General features: G+C 39.3%; 3 protein-coding genes, 1 long non-coding RNA gene and 1 pseudogene across 15 annotated transcripts in view; 3 read left to right on the top strand and 2 right to left on the bottom strand.

The window, feature by feature from the left end:
* Nucleotides 1–25,162, top strand: part of LOC148716280 (uncharacterized) — a 279,731-nt gene that overhangs the window by 157,706 nt on the left and 96,863 nt on the right. The gene's annotated exons all lie outside the window — the stretch shown is intronic.
* LOC148716294 (uncharacterized) lies at nt 2,283–4,000 on the top strand. Its single transcript, XM_088744306.1, has 2 exons — nt 2,283–2,538; nt 2,702–4,000. Exons 1-2 carry the CDS (start codon nt 2,428–2,430, stop codon nt 3,053–3,055), a joined length of 465 nt encoding a protein of 154 aa, XP_088600432.1. The 5' UTR covers nt 2,283–2,427; the 3' UTR covers nt 3,056–4,000.
* On the bottom strand, nt 9,810–11,888 carry LOC148716293 (uncharacterized). The gene is made up of 2 exons (XM_088745618.1): nt 11,595–11,888; nt 9,810–11,461 (listed from the first exon to the last, which is right to left on the bottom strand). Exons 1-2 carry the CDS (start codon nt 11,824–11,826, stop codon nt 9,810–9,812), a joined length of 1,884 nt encoding a protein of 627 aa, XP_088601744.1. The 5' UTR covers nt 11,827–11,888.
* LOC148716291 (uncharacterized) lies at nt 12,208–18,543 on the bottom strand. Of its 12 annotated transcripts, none has more exons than XR_015995062.1 (4): nt 18,351–18,510; nt 17,510–17,612; nt 14,011–14,269; nt 13,645–13,918 (listed from the first exon to the last, which is right to left on the bottom strand). XR_015995062.1 is itself a non-coding variant. In XM_088744307.1 (4 exons), exons 1-3 carry the CDS (start codon nt 18,515–18,517, stop codon nt 14,028–14,030), a joined length of 456 nt encoding a protein of 151 aa, XP_088600433.1. In that variant the 5' UTR covers nt 18,518–18,543; the 3' UTR covers nt 13,645–13,921; nt 14,011–14,027. The 12 variants fall into 12 exon arrangements, 3 of the variants coding, with proteins under 3 accessions (XP_088600435.1, XP_088600433.1, XP_088600434.1); XR_015995059.1 differs by having other exon boundaries at nt 14,011–14,213; nt 18,347–18,509; XR_015995058.1 differs by having other exon boundaries at nt 13,645–13,921; nt 18,351–18,509.
* On the top strand, nt 14,725–17,240 carry LOC148716292 (uncharacterized; annotated as a pseudogene).

Below are 25,162 nucleotides of genomic sequence, written 5' to 3'. Positions count from 1 at the left end.
TGTCACTGGAAGCCATAGTCACGATCCTGCATGCAAGCGGCTCAGGACAGATGGTCGCCTGGTTGTCAACCTGGAAGCGATGCCACCACTCGGCAGCATCCTGAGCGACCAGGCTGCCCTATTTAGGGAGAGAACTGCCCACTCCACATGGAGAGGGGCGATAAAAAAGGTTCGCCTAAAGAAAGCTCGCCTCGTCATCGCCACCCAGTTGGTTAGCCGCAGTCAACAGGCACCTTATTGTGCGGCCGACCAAGAATGAAATCACCAAAGAAAAACAAACAGGTCTTGAACGTTGCCTGTTGGAATGTCAGGACTATGCTCAACACGGCTAACAGCAACCATCCGGAACACCGTTCAGCCCTTGTGGCTCACGAACTCTCTTGCCTTACCATCGACAAAGCAGCTCTCAGCGAGGTCCACTTTGCTGATGAGGGCAGCCTCAAAGAACATCGCACTGGCTACACTCTCTTCTGGTCTGGGAAACCATCAAACGAGAGACACCAGTCGGGAGTGGGACTAATGGTGAGGAACTCCATCGCCTCCAAACTCAACGGCCTACCCACAGGCCACTCAGACCGCATCATGTCCATGCACCTACCACTACAGGGCAAGCAACATTTTACACTCTTCAGTGTCTACGCCCCAACCCTACTGGCAGATGCTGTGGACAGGTCCTCATTGCTGGCGACTTTAATGCAAGAGTTAGAAAGGACTCCGAAGCTTGGAAAGGACCCCAAAGCTTGGAAAGGAGTCCTCGGAAGACACGGCACTGGAAACTGTAACAACAAAGGGCGCCTCTTGCTCGAGCTCTGTACAGAGCATCAGTTCGTCATTACCAACACTCTTCCAACAAAAAAACAACAAAAAGACAGCCAAAAGACAGCCTAAAGACAACCTGGATGCACCCTCGTTCACAACAATGGCATCTATTTGACTACCTGCTCGTGCGCCAGAGAGACCTGAAAGACATTCTACACACAAGAGTGATGCCCAGTGCTGAGTGCCACACTGACCACAGTTTGGTATGCTACAAGTTCAAACTGCAGTTCAAACCCAAACCAAAGATAGGTATTCCTGTGAAGAAACTGAACGTCAGCAGCCTGTGCCATGAGTAGTATAGGTAGCCTTCGTGGTCAAAATTGCAGGGTCTGGGTCCGAGTGACTCAGTTGAGGTTAATTTATTCACGTGGCATAGGTGTACGAGGTGTTTTAAGGGTATAGGGGATAATTTATTCATATGATGTAGGTGTACGAGGGGTTTTTAGGGTTAATTATTCAGATGGCATAGGTGTACGAGAGATTTTTAGGGTTAGGGATGTGGTGAAAGTGTAAGAGGGGTTAGGGTTAGGGTAAAATAATTTTTTTAAAAAAAATAACGGTCAATGAAAATCCAAGATGGCGCCGGAAACAAAGACAACAAAGAAATCGAAGATGGCGGAGGGATTAATTACAGACACGATGAAGTAAATTTTTCAAATCAAAACATAAATTAATATCACACACGCTTTTATACAGAAAAAATTAATTTTTACAATGATTTAATAAATGCTCTGTGTAATTATAAATGGAGTTCATGATTTGGTTCCTGTGTTGTTGAAATGTATCATCATGTTTAAATGCTTCGTTGGCTGCGGTCTCTTTGAAATCTCTAATCCTGTAATCGTAATTATGCGGAGTCATATACGCTTTAGCATGTCGCATCATTCTTCTCAAAGATTCCTTATCGGCAAAAGAAATAATATCCAAGATACTTTCTAGTTCGATCACAGCTGCATTTGGATTATCCACAATGTAATGTCTTCTATCTACCACATTCATCCTTGACTAGTGTTTGAATATTCCCGCACAGTATGTAAATATCACTCGGGTCAATATTTGACTTGTAAATAAGTCACATAAGCAAGAAAAGCTGTCATCACGTCCTTATCCAATTGATTTTTTATAGAATGTTCTACTGCTTGTAAATTAAAACTTTCAATCTCGTCAATGTATTTTGTGACTTGTCGGCGTATGTGACAAAGATCTTGTGCAGTTGCTTTCATGTTGACCCACGCAAACAATTCATCCAGTGCCATTCTGGACCATTGAGGATTCTGTTCAAGCGTCCACTTAAATGCGTGAGAGACAGATCTTTCCCGTAAGACATAGTGTTTGAAATGAAACGTTGAAATGTTTGTAGAAGGTTATACTCGTAAAAAAGTGTCAATCAAAAAATGATTGACAAACTGTCATAAAAAATCATACAAATTCTGCATTTGCTACTCACTCAATTCATTTTAGCAATGCCTTCTGACATAGTTAATAGAGGGGACTGGTTATGAAGGCCGGCATACATGAAAGGGCCGGCCTATTGTTCGGCTCCTGAGGTTGAAACGGACCGTGACATCACGCGAACGTGCACATCCTTGATTTGTACTACAAGGCAACATGGCGGATAGTAGTGAACTTTTTATTTTCGGAGACGATTTTGATGCCATTTTAGACATTTTAGAAGAGGAAGAAGAGCTAGATGAATACTTTACAGAAGCTGCTGACGATGTAAGTATTATAACCTTCCTCATCAGTTTAAAAAGCGAGAGAAAACAACTGTTTTGCTATTACCATTTCGGTATGTTTGACAAGATCGAGTTCAACTGTTTATCATGCTTTTATATCGACGGGTATTCTGTAACCTTTTCAATATCATATCTATTTGTAATAGGTCGAATTCGATGACCTAGTATGCGAACTGTGTTCCAAGAAGTGCAAAAGCAAGAGTGGGTTAAAGCGACACAAAACAGCAAAGCACAAAGACCAAAATAGTGCAGATTCGTCCAAAAAGCCAAGGGAAACAGAGGAGTTCACCTTCGAGATTTATTGTGAAATCATCCACAAAGCAAAAGCCAAAATAGTTGGAAAGAAATTGTATCCAAGTTCGATTAGAGAGGAAACAAATACCTACCAAACAAATCCAGCAATTGGAGGTATAAGCGAAATCAAAAACATGTATGGTCGCTTGGTCAAGTCTGCCAACGCGGAACAATTCTATACTTCCTTCTACTCTGCAGTAGTCTAAAATGCAGTAATTTATTTTGAGGGGTTGTCTAGGGATGCAGCGACATTGCTATCTACCAAAGTGGCAGATTGTATATTGGCTAGCAGCAAGGAGAAAGTCAAAGACTCTAGTATTTGTACTTGTGCACCATTAACTAAACTCTCAGCTGAAGAAGAAGCTGGACTACAGTACATAGGAGGATATGTTCTACATAAACTTCATAACAAACTGGCAAATAGTAAAAAATCACCGGAAATTGAGCAAGCAATCTCAATTCTTAAGGCTGGAAAGTCAGATGATCAGGCAGTTTCAGATAGCCAGAGGCTAACTTCATCTTTAAACCGTTGAGGCTTATGGACAATAACAAAGAATACCCAAACAATTTTTGAAAGAGTTGAGCACTATTTTAGGGATATAACTTCAAAGGCTGACATAAGAAAGCTTGATTGTACTGACATTAGATCAAGATCTACCCATGACACAGATGTAGTCTCTGCATATCATTTAATTTTGTCTGATGCTGAACTTACAGCAGAAAGCACTGTTGCCAAAGATGTACTACATAACATCATTCAACTGTATGTAAGAGTCTGCTCCTTTTCTTTCGCAAAGGATATCATACAGAAGCATAAGGTACAAGCAAAGCAGTTGAAATCCAAAGCGCTACGTAAGGACATAAGCAGAGCTTGTAAAGAATCTGAAAATGACAGGCAGTCCTAGTCCAATATAAATTTTAACGACTTTTCACCATATTGCTAAAATTGTATTGATTGACTCAGAGGATTTTAATGAGCATTAAAAGTTACCTGGCTTATACTTTTCCCAAGAAACATTGTTATTGATGTTATACAAAATTAACATTTTATCATTACATTTAAAAGCTGTTACTGACTGTATGCATGAAACCCGTGTTCCTCATCTCTCTGTAATCAAATAAATACTTGTCACGGTTTATAATTACTTTCAGCTAATTGTAACGGTAACAAGTATAGTTTAGTTAATACAATAGAGTGAGCACAAAAATCATGCATTAAATATGGTCACTGGACTAAGAGTTATCTCTTGATCTTCTCCTGGTACCATTTGATTGATATTTTGTAACGGCCATATTGCAATAAATTATGGTTGCATAATGCATGTCTATTTCTTCTTTCTTTTGGCAACAGGGTCATTAGATACATTGACCCATGATTTATCGCGGTCTTTCCTGCCTTGTGTGTTACCTGATTGACAAGAAACAGCTCGCTGTACCCTAATGGTATTGTTATTATAACCGAACATCTTCATATCAGGATTGTCGTTCCTTCTTCCAAGCTTTTGTTGGTTTCCAAAGTATTCCTCAAGTGGATCTTGGCAAAATCTTTCCGATAGAACAAACTCCATACCTTTAATTTAGAATAAAATTAATCAATAATAATGTTATATTATGTAATAGAGTGGTTTCATAAGCCCTTGAATTTTTTTTACTTTTTAGCTTGTTCTTGTTGTAAATTCGTGGTCATTACTATTACTAGAAACTTAATAAGTATATTTAGTTTCAAGGGTTTATGAAAAGCACTCTAATTAACAGTTCTCCAATCAGTAAAATGCCATTTATATCTGTAAATATGCAAATTGCAGGGTTATTGTGAGGAAAAGTGGGCTAGCCAGCAGTTCAACCAATCACAGGAGATTATAATATAAGTCAAACAAGTGTCATGCTTTGATCGGTTGATCAGTGGGTTAGCCCATATTACCGAACCATAACCATACAATTTGCATGTTTATGGAATGATAAATGGTGTTTTACTGACTTAACCCTAACACTAAAAAGCAGCCTAAACCTAACTTTTTCATCTGATCCTGTATTAAATAGACCTACTTGGTTGTTTAATGCTGAAAAATGGATTTTTCACAAAAACCTTACTGCTCTCTTAAATGGACTTTTATAATTATAGAGAATACTACTGTACACAGAGATACAAGTACATAATTATATTTTATTTTTGAGACGTGAAAACAAATAAATACAATTCAAGCCACAGTGAAATGTTCTTTTTTATTATATGGTTACTGGTGTTTTACTTGTTATTTTAAAAACACTAGTAACTGATAACATAAAAAGTCGTACTCACCTTCATTCAAAAGAAATTTTGTTGCTTCATTCAGTGAATGTGCAGTGATTTGCAAACCCTTGTAGGTCTGCCATGACAGGAACATCTTACTTCTGGCATTTTGAGTGAAATTACCAGGGCGATTGATGATGCTGTGTTTCCAGTCCCTCAGAAAACCAAGGAAGTCATTGGTCAACCAGAGAAATCTACCATCATTCTGTGACATGTATGGGGCAAGGAAAGGTTTCTTCTTTCTGATGTGCTCAGTAGTGCTTCGCACATTGAGGCAGTCAAAATATGAATCCATCATCATGCACAATTTAGAGGTTGCCTCTGTGTCAGGTGGACCAAATGACCTCAACACTGTAGCTACAGTAGCACTCAGTACCTGAGCTGCTAAACTTACTCGCATGGTAGAATACGAGTTTAGCTTGATATGATCGTAAGTTAATCTGGGTACTAACAATACAATGAGGGTAAGACGTGTATGTGATCGTTCTGCACTCTTTCTCCTCTACTTCGCTCTCTACTGGACCAACCAACCATTTCTGAACGGAAGACATTACAGAAGCTATGAATCTACAAATTGGCCTTGAAAATGCGACCCGAGACTGAATATTCTGCCTCCTAGAAAGGATTTTTTCTATCCATCGTCGCATTTCTGTTCGACCTACAAAGCTGCCGGAATCTTGCTTCACAATACATCTAATTACTCTAACAAAGATGTCTTGTTCACAATGATCATCTCACATCGCTGGATGAATTGCTGTACAATCACTGGTTCGCTTCTGCACAGGAATTTATCAAAGCGGCGCAGGATGAAAAGACACAAAAGACCATTCTTTTATTATCCCAACAGCTTCGCTGCTTTTAACATGGAACTAATTGGCGATCTTACATTTAAACTAAATCCCGGACCCTCTATGAACAAAACAATACCGGTCATTGCTTCATCGCAAGCCAAGCGCAGCCACGCATTACGGCCAACCACTGTGTTACACAATGTCGCCCTCGGCTCCAAAAATTGCTGTCCCAGAGGAGTGAATTGGCACAATCTTATCAGCATAAGATACTCAAAGCAAAAACTGCAGAATAGATTCGTACCCATCGACTTCTGTTTGTTGAATACCAGATCGATCAATAAGAAGGAACTTGCGATCAAAGATTACGCAGTTGACAATAACGTGGACATTTTCGCAATGACTGAGACATGGCTGAGTAATAATGAAAACTATAATTTTTCCATCACCGAAGTCTGCCCCACTGGATACCAGTTTTATCACGTTCCTCGGAAAAACTCATGAGGGGGAGGTGTTGGTCTCCTAATAAAGAAACGCGTGAAGGTTACGAAACAAACCCAAAGAAATTTCAAGTCTTTCGAATACCTGGACATCGTAACGATATGCTCCACTGGGTCTACAAGAATTGTTACCATCTATAGACCACCTCCACCTAAGGGAAATCAACTAAATAGTGCTCTCTTCTTCTAAGAATTCTGCATTCTCACAGAACAGTTAGTTGTGTTCCCTGGTAACCTACTTATAGTGGGTGACTTCAACTACCACGTGGATAATATCAGCAATTTGGATACTGTCAAATTTAACAACATCTTAGAATCGTTCGGCCTAGTCCAGCATGTAAATGGACCCACCCATAAAAAGGGCCACACCTTAGACCTGATCATAACTAGAGCCGAAGACGAACTAGTTAATAGCACTGAAATACGGGATCCCATGCTGTCCGATCACTATGCTGTACACTGCAAACTTCGTCTAAAGAAACCACCTCTAGAACAAAAGGAAATTAGTTATTGAAAACTGCGCTCGGTAAATATGGGCAGTTTTAATGATGACCAAAAGCAGTCCGACCTTCTATCAACTAGCACCCCTGATCTTACAGGTCTCATTGAAAAATACGAAAACACACTGACGGAGATACTTGAAATGCATGCCCCTTTAAAACGACGCCTGATAACCCTCCGCCTATCAGCACCATGGTACCACGAGGGTATTAGTAATGCTAAGAGAAAACGCCGGAAGATGGAGCGCCACTGGCGATCATCAAGACTGTGCACTGACAGACAGATATATGTATGATGTATATGATTAATATATGATTTTATAAATATATTATAAATATATGATTTTCATATATTTATTCTATCTCAGACAGATATATGTCGACCAGTGTCGGGCTGTGAATAAAATGCTTAAAGACGCAAAGGCTTCATACTACTCATCTATTATCTCAGAGAATGCATCAGTTCCAAAAGTGCTTTTCGACGCAGTTGACAAGCTATTAAACCGCAAAGTAGAGAGACGCTATCCGACCGCATCCTCAACTATTGAGCTTACGAACAAATTTGCCGACTTTTTTGACAAGAAGATAGCAACAATAAGAACAAAGCTATCCAATGAAGCAAATACCAGTACCCAGTCCTGGGAAGCAAACAAGAAGCCTTGTCATGCCGAATTCAAAGAGTTCAGAGTGATGTCGGAGAGAGAGATTGAGCGTTTTGTAGACAATATCGGTAAAAAATCCTGCGATCTTGATCCTATACCAGCATCTATTCTAAAGGAATGTAAATCAGCCCTTCTACCTGTCTTAACTAACATCGTTAACATGTCGCTCCAATCAGCATCAATGCCTACTGCACTAAAAGAAGCAGCGATCAAACCGAAGTTGAAGAAGGACAACCTGGACTCTGAGGATTATTCAAATTTTAGACCTATCTCAAATCTGAAGGTCACAACAAAGATAATTGAAAAGGCAGTTTTTTGTCAATTGAGCGATCACCTACGTGATAATGATCTAGAGGAATCTTTTCAGTCTGCGTATAAGCGTTTTCACAGCACGGAGCCTGCCCTCTTGAGGGTGCAAAATGACGTTCTCTTAGAAATAGACAATCAAAAATGTGTTGCCATGCTATTGTTGGACATGTCTGCGGCATTTGATACAGTCGACCACGATCTACTACTAGAACGAATGGAAAAACGCTATGAAGTAAAAGGAAATGTGCTAAAATGGTTTCGATCCTATCTCCAAGACCGAAAACAGTTTGTAATAATTGATGGAAACAAGTCAAAGACGAAAGAACTTCGGTACGGTGTTCCCCAGGGATCAGTACTGGGTCCGATTTTATACTTATTATACACTTCACCCATTGGGGACATCATCAGACGGCACGGACTAAACTACCATCTCTACGCCGACGACACCCAGCTCTATCTCCCTTTCAAGCCCAACCCAGCCGAACAACCCAGTTCTATAGCAAAAATAGAGGCATGTGTTTCTGAGATAGACTCATGGATGGTGTGCAACAAACTGAAACTAAACAGAGAAAAGACGGAGCTATTGATCTTGAGGGCACGACACCGTCCACCCCCATTAGTAGAGTATGTTGAGGTGTCTGGTGAGCGGATCGAGCCATCTCCCTCTGCAAGAAACATTGGAGTTACCTTCGATGAGCACATGTCATTAGATAAGCATGTCACCAGTACCTGCAAAGCCTGCTTCTTCCACCTTAGAAACATTAGCAAGATAAGGGACTGCCTATCTCTAGCAGATACTGAAAAGCTAGTTCATGCATTCATTACATCTAAGCTAGATAACACCAACTCGCTACTATACGGACTGCCCAAATTCCTGATAGATCGCTTACAAAATGTCCAGAATGCCGCAGCTCGTGTCGTCACTCATACAAGAAAGTACGACCATATCAAACCTATCTTAAAGCAGCTGCACTGGCTCCCAGTTAGCCAGCGCATAGATTACAAGATACTACTTCTGACCTACAAAGCGCTCAACGGCCAGGCCCCTAGTTACATCACTGAACTGTTGAAGCCTTATGTAACGACCAGAAATCTGAGGTCCTCCTCTAAAAATTTACTTAAAGTACCATCTGTTAAGCTAGTAAGTTATGGTCATAGGTGTTTCTCTTTTGTAGCACCGACTCTATGGAACTCTCTTCCAAACAACATAAGAGTGAGCGGCTCGCTATCACATTTTAAGACCTGTATAAAGACATACCTTTTTAACAAATTTTATAATTAGACTACTCCTTACTGAGCTATTTAATTATATAAGTAGTAAGTTAGGCCGCTAGATAGTTAGCTAGTAAATTAGTTGATTAGTTGGTGAGCTAGTTAATTGGCTAGGAAATTAGTTAATTTCAATATAAGTTTCAAGTTTTTACTCTCATTATTACAGACTACCTTATTAGCTAGTTTCTTTTACTCATGTTTTAGAGATTTTTATGGTTTTTTTAATCTTATCGGTCCGATTTATAAAATTATTGTACAGCGCTATTGGATAGTGATAGAAATAGCGCTATATAAATACTGTACTATTATTACTAACTTGAGACCATTTTGTGCATCTTGATGGAACAGCTGCACTATATGTTGCCACAATACATAATTGCCATCATTCCACATGTACTTAATATCAATTAAAAATCAGAAATTTTTAAATATTATTTAATCTTTAAAATCCTCAAAACAAATAAATTTTACTCCCTTACACAAAATTCTAGGGAAAATCCCAAGGGTAGGACTTATCACACTTTTCGTAATTACAGTACTTTGGTTTTTTGTGGTACTCAGTCATGATTATATTTAGGGTTAAAATGGCATATATTGATTGTTTATTATGAATTGTGTACAATGTGTAATTAAAGATACTTACCGAGTGCATTTTCCATGTCCTGAACTGTAAAGGCAATTTCTTGTGGTTTTGATGAGGTGAGGCGCATCAGAGAAGTATACGTAACGATGTGGTGCATAGAAGTTCAATGTGCGATAGCACACTTCATCGGCAGCATTACCATCTAATGATTTGTGCATCCGATAGAATCTCCTGTTTGGAGAAGCTCCATCGGATGTACTGGCAATTACCCAAAGGTTGCATACCTTCTCCAGAACAAATACTGCTTCCCAGAAGAGAGGCATGAGCTGGTATGATGTTATCCCATTAGTAGCAAAATAAGCAAGGCTGAACTTGAGTTCAGTGCAAACACCTCTGATGAAGAACACCAAAGCATGACAGGCAATTTCATCAACTTTGTTGAGCGTTGCAAAGTTGAGGTCTGGATCTCCCAGATCTAAGTAACCAATAAGTTCACCAGTTGTTTTGTCAAACACTAGGTTTGAACTGACTTTCATCTCGTCAAACAAAAGTACTATGTACCTTTGTACATCAAAGTAACTATTGGTCATCTTTTTTAACTCCTCAATAACTTCCTCTTGAAATCCTGCCTTTGGACGAATACAGTTCCTGTAGTCTTTGAGGGTTCTTTGACTTGGAAGCACCAGGATGCCACTTCTCCGCAGTTCTTCGTAACATGCTGGAGATTTTGTAGCAAGCGACAAACAATATCGTATTATCATCGGATGGAATCTTACACCGGCAGAGCTGCAACCCATCAACTTTTTTTGTTGCTGCCAGAACAGCTCCATGAACGGTGTTAGTTTTTTGCCTGATTTACTTAGAACGTTAGTCAAGTCCTCACCCAGCTGATGATCTACCTCTACGCTTGATTTCTTTATTTCAGCCTCCATTTCTACAATCTTTTGTTCGAGCTCCGCACACCTAAGCCGCTGCCTCTGCAGAGTGAGTTTAATCCGTTGTGGGGCTCTCTGAGATATTGGAGAAAATAAGTGGGCAGGCTCATTCAGCTTCTTCTCTTTAGCCTTGTGATTTATCTCTGACTTGTGTGAATATTGGTGACAGCTGGGACATTGTGAATTGTCACTTTCACACAAGACAGAGCAGTTCTTTGTTCTCCAATATTCTTGATGTGGAAATGAGCTATCACTGTCAGCGAACAATGGATCGACAGGCTTGGGAATCGAGTGATGAACTATTTTGCTAGATAACTCATAAGGCTCAACACCAGGACAGATTTGCAGGCTATTTATAGACTTGATAAGATCAGAGAGAGTTATATTGCAAACTGATCTCAAGTTTGTAGTATATATATCATGGTCTTCTGGGAGTAGCCATCCATATACAGAAATTGAAAACCCAAGGCTGTCATCGACCATTAGCTCAATTTCTCGAAGCATTACTCCTGCTGTTTTCTTTTGAAAAAGCAGTCTATCGCTAAGTTTATTCACCGTCCACTCCTGCATTGTTTTCAGCGTTTTGACTCTTTTACATACTTCAATAAAGCTGCTATAGCATTTCTTGTTGACTTCAACTGCAGGTTGATCTTGCACAACAGACCTCAATGGTCGTGAAGGAGGGTTTACTGAGTCATGACTTCTCTTTGGAAAATTTAAAGTCGGTAAAGCTCCAAACTTTAGCTTTTTCTTCACCATTTTATCCGATGGAACTGAAATAGAAATAAAAGAAAAGCAATATTAATAAGAATAAGCACGACAACTGCTGTTGGTACTGCAGTAAGCGTGTAGGTTTGTGAGCTGGCCAAACAGAATTGAAAATACAAAAATTACTCGAATACTTACACGTTTCGATATCCTTTGGATCGAAATGCTTCTCACATGTGAATACATTTCCTTTATCGATTTGACTTTGGAAATCTTTGTCGATAATTCTTGTTTTGGTCAGCTGATTCAGCCACTCTTTGCGCCATTTTTCATACTCGGCATTTCGCAGCGAGGGCAACTTAAATATGCCGATTCCTTTCGTTCTACGACATGTACCGCAACCAAACACGGCACAGTTGTCGCCAGGCATTGTAATTTCGAGTTTAGATACTTAAATAAACTGTCCCGGTGGACAGAACTACATCATGACGCTTTAGGGCCTGATTACATGAGCCGGGCTGGCCCTGTTAGCCGGGCTGATTTCTTTTGTTTTGGTGTTCGCCAAAGCGTGAAAACAAAAGAAATCAGCCCGGCTAACCGGGCCAGCTCGGCTCATGTAATCAGGCCCTTAGAAACAGATCAAACCATGTACACAAGTCTTCTAGCTCCCCGCCATCTTGAATGTGTGTGCACGGTCACGCTTGGTTGGCTTCAATAAACTCGAACAATAACCTGGCTCTTTGATGTATGCCGGCCTTCATAACCAGTCCCCTCTATTAACTATGCTTCTGAGAAAGAGTTAGCTTGTGACTCAGGCACGTTAAGGCATGGTTACAACGTGAAAACGAGGCAAAAAAATTATTTTTTCATTCCAGGCCGTTGTAGAAGATCAAATTTAACAAAATTTGGCGAGGTTATTACTATGGAAATTATGTATCACTCCATGCAATATCATTGCCATAGCAACCATAATTAAATTATAGTCACCCTTGACGACACCCAAATTAATTACCTTACTTTGAATTGAAATGGGGCAAACCAAATCTTCAAGACTTGAATCAAGTTCGCCCAAACCGTATTTAGGAATAGTTAATTCATAAGAGTTAGCCCTGCAAAGGCGTCGGCATCAGCCATATGTCCGTGGATGAATAGGTAAAAGTCAGGAAATCGTCACGGCAGCAGTTTGGAGGGTCTTTACGTTAAATTCTTAATGGTTACGAGCTTTGGGGTCAACATTGCAAGGCTAAAACAAGAAGAAGAAGTTCAGCAGAACTAACGTATGTTAAAATTTTTCACACTTGAATCGATTTTCTTTCCCCCATGGCGCAAAATAGGTCGTCACTCGACAATGTTCCGATTCGGACGCCATTTTGTTTCACGGCCGTTGGGAGACTGAAACAGAAACTTCGAATCCCTCTCCCCTGGGGAAGAATTTAATTGTATTTATGCCCTTTTTCTGGGGGATATGGTGAAATGAACTGTGGACTAAAAAGCAGACTTCAAGATGGCGGTCGAAGGAGAGGATTCTTCGAGCTCTCGAATTAAGATTAAATCGGGTCGTTTTTAACTTTAGGGTGCCTAACAGCCATTTACAGTGTACTTCTAGGCTACAGAATACATTTCAAGGTAGTGTTTTCTTAATATTTCCGTAATTCTTCAATAAAAAAATCCACGAAGAATGGCAATGGTCCATTCAAACCTTCGTAGACTTTATATTAGTTCATGAATGAATAAAGTGGTCCACAAACGCGGCTCGTATGACATGTTACATGAGCTCCTTAGTTTTTGGCGCGCAATTTGTCTTAAATTTCGAGCAGTTAGCTAGTTCAAGTAGCAGCGTGGAGAGTTCCAACTTGTGTTTAATTAGAACACATTATCAAATCCCATATCCTCTGCCAAGGCAACAAAGATGTCTTTAAAGATTGACTGTGCTTGGGCAAGAGTGTTTCTTAGAGAAACTAAAAGTTTAAGCAAAACTGAAAGGATTCCCGGTGAAGGAAATACAAAGTTTGCTGCTAGATTGCTGCAAGATAGATTTAAAATCTTCAATGAACATTTTCAAGAATACCCTGGGCTACACATAAAACGGGAAGACTTCATGCGGCATTACAGAACCATTGATGAAAAATTTTACAACTGGAGAAGTAAAACCGAAAAAGAAGCATACCTAACAGCATTTTCCTCAATGAACTGGAATGAGGGCAAAGTAATTAGTAAAGAAGGGAAAAAAGATCACTCATTGACCAGCTGCCAGGCCTGCCTTTTATTCAACTCTCAATTACAATCTACCTTCCCTATAAGTAAGTTTTGCAGAGGTGCTAGGAAAGGACCTCTGACTGAACTTAACACAAATGTCAAGAGACAATGTCAGAGAGAACCTAAGGTCACAAAAAGGAAATTAAAAAGCATTGGGGAAGCAATATATGCCACTTACAATGAAAAATGCCAGGAAAACTTTCAAAAATCACTAAGTGACATTCTAGTGCTTGTCCCTGAAGCGGATCTTCAAAAGAAGCCTTCACCTGCTGAAAAGAAAACAAGGAAGAGAAATGAGCAAAGGCAAACAAAAAAAGAACTAGAGACCAAAGTGTCACAAAATGACAGTGCAGTTCACCTTAGCCTTCGTCAGTCTTACAGTTCAAGACAAATCCAAAGAATGGCCCTGTCCTTTGAAACCTTTGAAGAGGCCGAGGAGAGAGCAAAAACGACCCCACCAAAGGTCAGGGAACGATCCCACACAGCTTCACTTGCTAACATAGAAGGAAAGTTGGACCAGCTACTTGCAGATGTAGAGTCATGGCCTGATGGTCCTCCAAACTGGTCAGAAAAAGCCAGAATGTACAACATCAAAACCAAGGGAAGTGATTCGACACCTGGCAATGGAGGGCAATTAGTCAAAGCCTTTTTAAACTCAAACAAAGTAGACATTACCCGATTTAAGCCCCCATCAGAAGTGCATCTCACTTCAGAGGATGGCCTTACAGGTAAAAAAAGTGGTAAATTTGTAACTAAGCCGACAGTGGAGAGTTACATCTCTGCAATATCATTTATAAGTGAAAGAAATTGTGTATTAGGATTGAACAAAATTTGATTTATTAATTAAAGAACAGTGAGATTTAAGAGTTAAAATTTAGAATTTAGAAGTAGAACAAGAAGGCCTAAAGTAATAAGAATGCATACAACAGTCTAAGTCAAGTTAATGATGAATATGTGACCCTATAATACTTTCATGGGTTTTTTTCATTTCTCTAGCCTCATGTAAGGTTTGATTAATTTTCCAGGATTCAGGGTACGCAGAGCTATGAGGAAGCAAAAGGGGGGAGAAATTTCTGTGCCTGTGATGCAATCAAATAAACAACTCAAGCAAAGCACCCATGAGGGAATAGAGAGTGGCAAATTCAACATAGGAGAGCCAGTGATAGAAAGAGAGATTACCAAATTGGCTATAAATGCACAGGGAGAGATAGAGCAGAAGAAATGCCACTTGCAAGCGAGGAAAATTCCCTTCCAAGACATTAGAAAAGAAGCATTGATTAAAAACAAAGACCTCCTTCGAATAAAAAATGATGCATTTTATGAAGAGCTCAGTGAAAGTGAGATTCGTGCAGAGCTAGAAAAGATCAGTGAGGATATAAGGGGAACACATGATGAAATCAAACAAAGGCTGAAAAGCTTTCAGCGGAAGAGGCATTGGCTGATTTGGCATGACCATTCAACCCTTTCAAATTATGGTCACATGCTCTTTTGTGTGAGAGAGATGTATGACCCAGCAATTCATTTCTCTGATGCAGAAGCTAGAGTTCAATATGGAAAAGATGTGGATGTCCAGGCAACAGTGGAGAGGCCCTATCTGTATATGCTGGGGCAGAGCAGTTCCAGTATTGAAGATCAGATAAAATTTGTTCCAGCCAGACATGATGATTTAGTAAATTTAACCCAAAAAGTGAAAACAGAGGAGGATGTTGAAGTAGAAGATGAGATGAGATTCATGAATGGAGACAACCCTGCAGCAAACTTTGAATGTGGAAATCAGCATGGAGGGCATTATGGTTGCCCAGGTTGTGATGGGCATTTAAGCATGTGCCATGATCTAGATTACATGGCCCAAAGAAAGTACAGAACATTGACCGAACGGCAACAGCTGGTGTTAGCGGGAAGGAAAGGAAAAGAGGCAAAACAACTCCTGAACCCATTTAAAGATCTCAAGGTCAACGAGCTACGAGCTGAAATTGAAGCAAGAGGACTTGGAGATTCAGACAAAACGAAACCACAACTTGCAAAAATTTTAAATGAAGAACTTGGAGGGGCAACAAGAATTCCAGCACTGTTGTTTGGGGATGAGAGTGTTTCTGTGGAAAGTCTCAACCTCCAGTCCTATGAGGTACTGTGTTTTGAAGCTCTTCACTGCTCCATGAATCACATTAAAAACATTCTGGAAGAAATCCCACATCACATTTCTGACATCGATACACTGATAAAACTTAAAGAAATACTGGCTGTCCAACTTAACAAAGAGAAAAAACGAGGAGTAGATTATCGCAAGACACTAATCTACTTAACTATAGCCCTTTACCAGACAACAACCCATGATGTAAGAGCTTTGCTGGCCACCCTGTGCGAAATGGTGGAAATTTTTTACGCCCAGGACAGAAAGAGGTCACCAAAGTTGATATTACGGTTGCATAACCTGTGTTGGAGGCATGCAATTTTGTGCCGAAAAGTGATGACGCCAACTAGAGCCTTAACAAGCAGAAAGCTCTTTGGCATATACTTCCATGCATGTGTATCTCATTCCGCCTTTCTTCTTCGTCTTGCTTCGCACCGTTCAACTAATGCAGAAATGTTTGAGAGGTTGTTTGAGGAGCTGACTGACATCACCAGGAAGACCTGGAACAACCGAGTTGAAAGCTTAGTGAGCAATGCAGTTCTGCATATGCAAGCAGAGAAGACTTCAGGAGGAAACACAGCTGTGACCTGCATCATCAGGCAAGAAAAGGAAATCAGCAACATCAGCAAAGCCCTACCAAAGCTGGGAAACACAGTTTTACCCAAAGATGTCATCAACACACATGCTAGGCACTGGGAGGCTCACCTTCAGTCTATTGCTGACTTCCTCGTACCGGGAGAAGGAGTTTGGTGGAGAGAAATTGAGGATGAAGACTGTATTGAGTTCTTTGATGGTCCTGAGGAAATTGAATTCAGGGAGCAAGGACCTTCCCTTCACCACTTTCGCTCCTCCAATATCAGAATGGAGAAAATTTTCCTTCAACACTGCTGGGAAGAATGCATTCAAAGCAGAATCAAAATCCCAGCTACCAGAATTCCCAATGAAGAAAACCATAATGGAGAAGAATGCATGCAACAGAATCTGCCAGTTCAAGATCAGTCATTTGAGAGTGATGGTGGATGTGAAGAAGAAGCTGAAGATACAACTCTATTAATTGATGAAGAAGAGAGTACTGAAAACCTAGAAAATAATCAGATTCTGGAACCACAGCAGCTGAGTGAAACAGTGCAAAATGAGACCGGTGAACCACTGGCTAAGAAACCAAAATTATCTGAAGATTTTTTACCATCCAGCAAAACAGCAAAAGCTCTTTCAGAGATTCTTGGCACAACCAAAGATGTTATATTATATGAAAAACTTAAAAAAAATGCAACAAAAAATTCAAGCTCAAGATACCACAAAGAACACTTCTTAAATCACCTGGCACACATTCAAGTACAAGTTCTAAAGAAATACAAGGACATAAATGAAGCAATTACTGAGTGGTCAGCCAACTTCAAGAAAGTCTTTAAAAAAAATCCCACAGAAAAACACATGAAAAAAGATCCAGTTATAGCAAAAACATGGAGGAAAAATAAAGTTGCCACTGAGCTACTGAAAATATGGAAGATCACCATTCACCTTCCTAAATAAACACTTCAAATATTCAATGTTTTAACGTATAATACATGCTGATATTTTGTGATTTGCATAATATTTTTCCAAGCCCTGAAAATAATTAATATTTACAGTCCTCAACATTAAGTCCAAAGAAAAGCTTTCTTCAGTGGGTTCCACATGTACTGTAAGCATGAAAAAGCACCAAAAAAAAAAATTTAATACATACCATTTTGAGGAACTTTAGTATAACAATCCAACTGATAAATATGAGTATCCTACATGTATGTAGATCTGGAACATAACTGAAGGCAATGTAGCGTGGTAGAAATCTAAAAAAGAACAGCAACAACATGATTAATCAAGTTGCAATGTTTAATTTTGTACAGCAATTTTTAAGTCATCAATTTATTTATGCTTCCAAAGGATTCATTGAACAAAATGAGCTCAAAATGTAACATTTGCCAAGTGCATGATGAATAATGTCGAGTAAATTAAATCTACTCAAGTGATTTTGAAACTAATGACTGTATTGTTAGTTCTCATGGTTAACTTTCATCCAATTTAGCAATTTGATAGCTTGTGAGATGTGATCAAACTTTTTGAGGCAAAGAACAAGGGCGGAAAAATTCCATACTTACTGAGGTTTGTTGATGTTATGTTTACTTGTCAGAACTAAATCATAAATTCCTCTACGAAACATGATTTTAACTTAAGCTAACAAAATGCTTTTCTTCTTACAAATGTCCCTTTCTCTTCACGTTTGTAAGTTGGACCTTATATTTAACACAGGATACGCTGATCAAAAGAAAGATTCTCTATCAACACAAAACAATTTCAATTTCTCACGCTTCGTCCGAAACATATTGAATTAAAAAAGCGTGGAACTAAATTAACACCTGCTCGGCGATGAAAGTAATACGTAGCTTTCCTGTCGGTCAACAAACGCATAAAGCCTAGAATGATCTAGTCTGATCGAACTCACACTGAATTCAATCGAAGGACGCACAACAAGGAACACCTTTAAACAACGTTAAAAAGGAAGCAGTGATAAAAAATTTCTTACCTACATATTCTTCCCAAGAGATTCCAGACCTCTAACAAAAACAAGCCTCAGAATATAAGAGAGCGACAGAGTTTCCGAAACTTCGATGTGCCACAATGTCCGCCATCTTTGCCGCCATTTTGAAATGTTTTTCTCCAGGCGCGATTGACTTCGCAGGGGGGATTTTATCATCCAGAGCCATGCCTTAACGAGCCCGAGGAATGCGGCCATAGTCATACTTGTATGCTAATTGAAGAGATTGAGAAAGAAGCGGAGTACAGATTCGACATCAGAGCCTTTAGAAAAGTATATTTACCCAAGTGGATTGAAGACATTACAGAAAAGTTGGCTTTACTTAAAATTGAATGATGCCGCAACAGTACATTTGGAATAATAAAGCCTTTGCCCAAAAACTGGCAGAAAGATGGTTCCAATGTACAAACTATTGGCATTATACTCCGTTTTATTGTAGTTATTGTCTAAGATGTCATTTACCAGTACGAATAGTGGTCGACCAAAAGCCCATGGATATTCCATAAAAAACTCATGCGAAAGACAAATTCGTCATTTCGTTTGAAGCCAGTAAAGCAGTCACATCATGAGCGACGTGAGAATTTTAAACGAAAGTGAATTACTTTACCAAAACAAGTACCTGTTTGATTTGGATGCAACTAAAAAAATTAGCGGACCTCGTGAAGTCATATGTGGCATATTGGGGTATTTCAATACCCCTTTATTGCCAAAGATACGCTACGAGTTGATTTCTACAACGCGATATCCTATGAAAGTATATTATTTTTTGCAGTATTTACAAGCCGTATTTGAAAAGAAGTTCCCTGACCTCAACATGAAAGACCCTGCCAGCAAATATAATTTCATGGATGCATGTGAAAAAGTATTTGATGACATTGTGCGAGAAGTCAACGACTGGCCGAACCCTATCGGTGGCCACATGCAACTCTACATGTTTCAACATTGGGACACGTTTCAGCAGTTGGGACAACGTTTAAGGAAAAATATTTTTTTCATTGACGATGTAACAGAAGTCTTTGCGTGGTTCCGTAATCCCATGTTAAGTCATGCAGAGGTCATGAGTGAACTGGTGACATTGACATGTGAAAAATATTCCCCAGAGTGGTTTAAAAAATCACTGGAATCGCATTGGTTCATCAAAGACTGGTGAAAGTAGTTTCACAGTAACAAAGGAGTATCACATTCTAGATGAGTGTTACATGTGTGTCGGCCTATGATTGGTGAGAAGTGTATATATCAGAGAGAGTCAATCCACGAGTTGTCCTCTTTTCCTTCAAGTCGGAGTAAACAGTCACATCAAGTACCTCAAGACAGAAAAATGGCAGCAAGAAATTATGTTTTAAAGCTGGAACCAGAACAAGTGGTGGACTTGCTAGATACATTGCTAGATATTCTCAAGAGGGAGGACGACGTTGAGAAAAAGAAAATTTTGGATTCAATAGAGAGAGATCATTTCAAGGAACCCATGCCTGAAGTCGATAAAGACGAAATATACGTAGAGAAGAAGAAGGAGGCCATCATAGCCGTGAAAAAAGTGCTTCGGCACATTGTAGAGGAGAAAATCACAGAAAAGATGAAGAGGCTAGAGGCCTCCAAGGACAAGAATAAAAAGTGACAATTGATTTAACAGGTTGATTTCATGCTTTTGCGTCTTGTTATTTGTACTTTTAAACGTTTTGAATTCTCGACAAGCTTTTGCCTCTTGTTATTTGTACTTTTAAACGTTTCGAATTCTCGACAAGCTTTAGCATCTTGTTATTTGTACTTTTACACGTTTCGAATTCTCGACAAGAGAATATGTGAACCAATAAATGTGATTGACATGACATGTGTGTAGTCATTTTATGGGAGGATGGAGTGTTGTAAAGACCTTCCCGATTCATATCCCAAAGAAGTATATTATCAGTCCTATCTTTGCCCACACGAAATTTATAAATTCGATACACATGCTTGTACCTAATTGGGTCGCGCTGGCATCTTGTTGCATGCCATCTTAGGTTTTGAATCTACCCCGACGTTAGAGATTCATCATCGCCTTATTTCCCGCGTGGCTGACTATAGAGATGTGTGGTTATTTCTGGTACTCGTTCGCGAGATTTTAAAACAAGACGAACCATTTATTCCCCATCGCCGAAGCAAAATGGAAGTATTCGAGTTTGAGGAGTGGTGTGAACTCATCGACCATGCGGTCACTGAAAAACTAAGACGGTTCGGTATTCCCCAAGGTGCTCACATGCAGATGTATTTATTTACGCATTGGTTTGAATTTGCAAAAGTCGGAAAGAAAATACAGGATCGTTGTTTTACGTTCGAGGATGTGATAAAAGTCTACGAAACATGGCAAGATTCAGGGCAAAAAACCAGTATACTCATGGGCAAAGTAGAAGCGTGGACAGAAGTGAAATACTCACAACAATGGTACGATATTTGCTGTACAAATAAATAGGCAACAAAGACTCAATAAAGACATTTTGAACTGAATGGTGATTTATTAATCTAGTGGAAGACTATAAAATGAAAGAGGAATACCGGAAAAAAAACTTCGACATAACTCATCGGCTATATCTAACATTTCAACTCTAGCTCTTTGATAGGAAAAACAAATAACTGGCATGATATTAAAAATACAATTACACTGTACAAAATAATCAAAATGGTTATATACAATCAAAAGTTCACGATCTGAAGGCACGTCTTGTAAGAAAAAATCTACAAAATAAAACAAGTGCCAGTATTCCCATGCCTCGAAAGTAAAGATAGAAGGTACCTAGGAAAAGAAATTATAACATTTTTTTAAAAAACCTTGTGCATTGTCAGAGTAAATCGTACATTACCTAAGGGATTGGTATAAGACTAATTCAATATGAGGTGAATGGGAGGTAGTGCTTAACGGTAACAAAGGATAGCGTAATCCGCTTGATGGAGGTAACATAAATTCGTCCATTTTTTCCGGCAATAAATAAATATGAAACAAAAGGTTCCATATACCTTGAAGAGAAAAATGGGGATTAAGATTATACAATAGGGAGTGTTCAAACGATTGCGAAAAGAGCGGTTTTACATAAAAATGACAATTCTCGAGTGGGAAAAACAAAAGATAATAGTGAAGGTGCTGTAACAGGACGTGAGTGGAATGTATTACAAAATCATGCTGAATTGATGTGTGGCAGAGAGATTCTTGCAAAATCTTCAAAAGATGAAAAAGATGAATGTTTAGGATGAGGTACGAAATACTATGAAAATGCATGAGATTTCTAGTTTCTAAAATACCTTGGTGAATCGTAAATCTACTCCTAATGGAGGTATACTCAAATAATATATGACCGAAAAGAATATAAAAGACACAACTGGGAAAAACACCATATTGATAAAAAGTCCAGATTAATTAAAAGAAAAATCTATCACATAATGCGGTCGTAAATGAATGTTAAAAGAAAGAAAAAGTTGATTGAGGAGATCATAAAACGCATTAAAAAAAAAATGGATGAATTGAAAAATAGGTTTCGTCTCGCAGTAGATAACAAAATCTCCTGGGGGAATCTGTAATTTAATAAAAACAGAAATAAATAACAGAAACAAATTGCACATTATAAAAGAAAAAATACGGAGCTATAATAAATGGCCAGAGATAAATACATTGATGGATAGGAGGAGGGAAAAATAAATAAAGGAAAACATTGAACGGTCTTTCTAATGGTGAAAAATGCGTATGTGTGAGAAGTTCTATTCGCCGGGAATGTGCGTGCGAATTAAGAATGACTGATAATTCTTCGCATGCTAAGGATAAAATGTTGAAGAGACTGAAATAGGCTTTGAAATGAAAAGAAGGACATTGAGGGAGGGTACGTATCTAGAGAAAAAGAAAGAAAGAAAGTTAGCAATAAGTATAGAGAGAGAATTGATGTTGAAGGCGAGTAATCATATGCACATATATGGGATAACGGACTCTGATTTGAAAAAAAGGTGCAAATGTAAATGAAGGGGTCTAATAAATTAAGCTAAAAAGTCACCAAATCGAAAAAATGAAGGAGTGTATTAAGACCTATCTATAATGCTGACAAAATAATCTCGAAAATGTAAAAAATAGTCATTCATATCTGCAGGGTAATAAATTTCTACTTTTACATACTGACGAGAAGTGGGTGGTCTATGCTGTAGAGTGTTTTGTAAGTCGCGAAACAAAGAATGTAAATATGTCACGATAAATGCATGCTCAAGAATAAAATGTTGTACATTGTGAAGTAAATCATTGTCCATCTAGAAAGGAAAGGAAAGGAAAGGTGCATTTAGAATGTGAGAGGGGGAAAAAGTGATAGGCTGAAAACATAATACTCACTTCGCGTATGCGTGCTTCTATTGCACCTGGTTGTAACAACTGCCCAAGTTCCGTAATGGCTTGATGCCGTAAAATTCACGGTGTTTATCATCATCGGAATGATCATACACATTTGGTGTGTCGTCAACATCATCCAGTGGAAGGACAGCTTGGCGGTGATTGGCGATAAAATCAGCGGGGTAAGGGGTTCGGCAGAGGCCACAGACATTAGCTCTCTGGACACGGTTATGCAGGCACCGATGGTGTACCCAATTCTGACAACAAGGGGTGGCAGTTGCACTGACCATGTTGACGCAAATCTGTAACATACAAACGAAACAGTTCACCGGGTTACCATCGCGTTGTGGAGATTGATTCTGCAGACGGCTTGATCGTCTTGGAGGATTCATCATCTGTGAAAAAATAATACTGAGTGTAAATACATGACTTTTTATAAAAAAAATAATAATAATGAAGTGATACTTGCGAGAAGGTAGAGAATTAATGTGAGAGTAAAAAAGCACTGAGAGAATTTTTGTCATGTGTCTTGAAGCAGGTTCAAGCAGGGAATGAACTGTAAAAGGGAAGGAGAATGTTTTCGTTACTGTGATATGAGTGACAGGTGTCACAACATAGATGTAATAACACAAAGTTCACAAGCTGTCAATCACCCAAACGATGCCGTAAAATTAATATTCCACCGTTAAAAATATTCAAATATAATTGGATAAGTTTCCTCACGTGGGGATGCTATAATTTTCCTATATAACTAGCAGAGGTTCTAGCTTCAGCACAGTAGTCGATTTTTCCTGCGAGAAGAAGAAGAAGCTCAACGCTAGAAGAGACATTCACAAGTCTTATTCAACCACAGCTATCATGCCTAACAATAACGTAATTGCGAGTGTATTCTTTTTTAAAATTCCCTCTGAGAATTGACACGCGTGTAGGATATTTAAATTTCGTTCAGTTTGCAGACGTGATTGTGAATAATTAGTGAATGTTATTGTACCGTTAATTTTTAAATGATTTCATTGAACAGCGTGTGTATTATTTAATTGATTTACAATGTTTGTTTGTGTTGTAAAAGGGTAAACGAACTTTCAATGAAGAATTTGGCAATGATGGTATCACTGATGCTCAGCTAAATGAGATCGGCAATTTGATTGAAAGTCCCGAGGTCTCCGATCAAGAGATGATAGAGACAGGGGAGGAAATGGAGAGGGAGACTTCACCCCTGTTTCATTTTGAATTTGAACCCGTGGGGCGCTCCAAGAAAGCGCTGGACACTGTAAAAAAACAGCGTGGGACAGCCCAGAAAAGACAGCTGCGTGAGGCCACTAAAAAGGTAAGTTTTATATGCTATCTCGATATTTTATGAAAGGAAACTATTAATATCTTGGTTCTTCTATTAAAGGATGACATTGGCAAGGAAATTACCTGCGGCGTGGCCGATATGGCGCGTCGCGTGTTGGAATCGTCCAAGGCACCCAATGGTAGAGACCTTCATCCAAACGATCGGGTCATGTTTAATTTCACGACAAAAAAGTTTAGTCATCCATTGCAGTTGGCGAAATTCAGCGTGGAGGAAATCGTCGAGGATACTTCCCACTGGGATACATACCTTCTGATGTTGACGAACCAACTCAACTCCAATGAGAGTTTGGACGCCACCGACGACTTTCAGGTCGATATGACCATTATCGCCGAACCAGACGCCAGTGGCAAAACAGCTCTCAATATTCTCGGGAAATTAAACATGGCCACCGTTCTCCAAAGGAAAAAGTATGTTCTAGCCATTAAGAATGAGGAGGACAACCTGTGTCTGGCCAGAGCCAATTGTCTCACCAAGGCCTGGTGTCGTCCTTGTGACACCAGGATAGTAAAAGGTATGACCTTATCATCTTATTATTTATATATTCTTTCTTATAATATTCTAATAATATTCTTATTTATCTTATAGACAGTTACTCGCTCAGGCTGGTGTGCCGGAAGGACCATGTGGAAGGGCAGAATTAATAAAATTCCAGGAATATCTCGCTCCTGACTATCGTCTGAAAGTGATGAGTGTGAGGTAAATCTATGTCCTTACTTTATTCCCACGACATACTTACTTCCATGACTTACTTCCTTTTTTCTGAAATTTCAGGTATCCATACTCCATTACCTTCGAAGGGAAGAACTGTGGTCCCTCGGTTCTCAGTCTTCTGTTCGAATCCGATCCTGAGGGAGGCGTGGGTCATTACCACGGTTGCACGTCGTATGCCTCCTTTATCAAAAGGAGTTATTTCTGTCAGAGTGCAACCGTGGTTTTAATACGGATGAATACAGACACCACCCGTGCGAAGGACGCCGTTGCCCCTCGTGCAAGATGCTAGAATGTGGCCCAAAAGATTCACTTCCCTCACTGCACTGCACCCAATGTAATCGGCACTTCTTTGACAATTCCTGTATGTCACTCCATCGGGAAAGGGGTTTGTGCCAAAAGCTCA

Source organism: Stylophora pistillata, chromosome 14, assembly GCF_964205215.1.
Source record: "Stylophora pistillata chromosome 14, jaStyPist1.2, whole genome shotgun sequence".
Taxonomy (NCBI): Eukaryota; Metazoa; Cnidaria; class Anthozoa; order Scleractinia; family Pocilloporidae; genus Stylophora; species Stylophora pistillata.
Note: the sequence above shows the minus strand (reverse complement) of the source record. Positions and strands in the feature narration are given on the sequence as shown.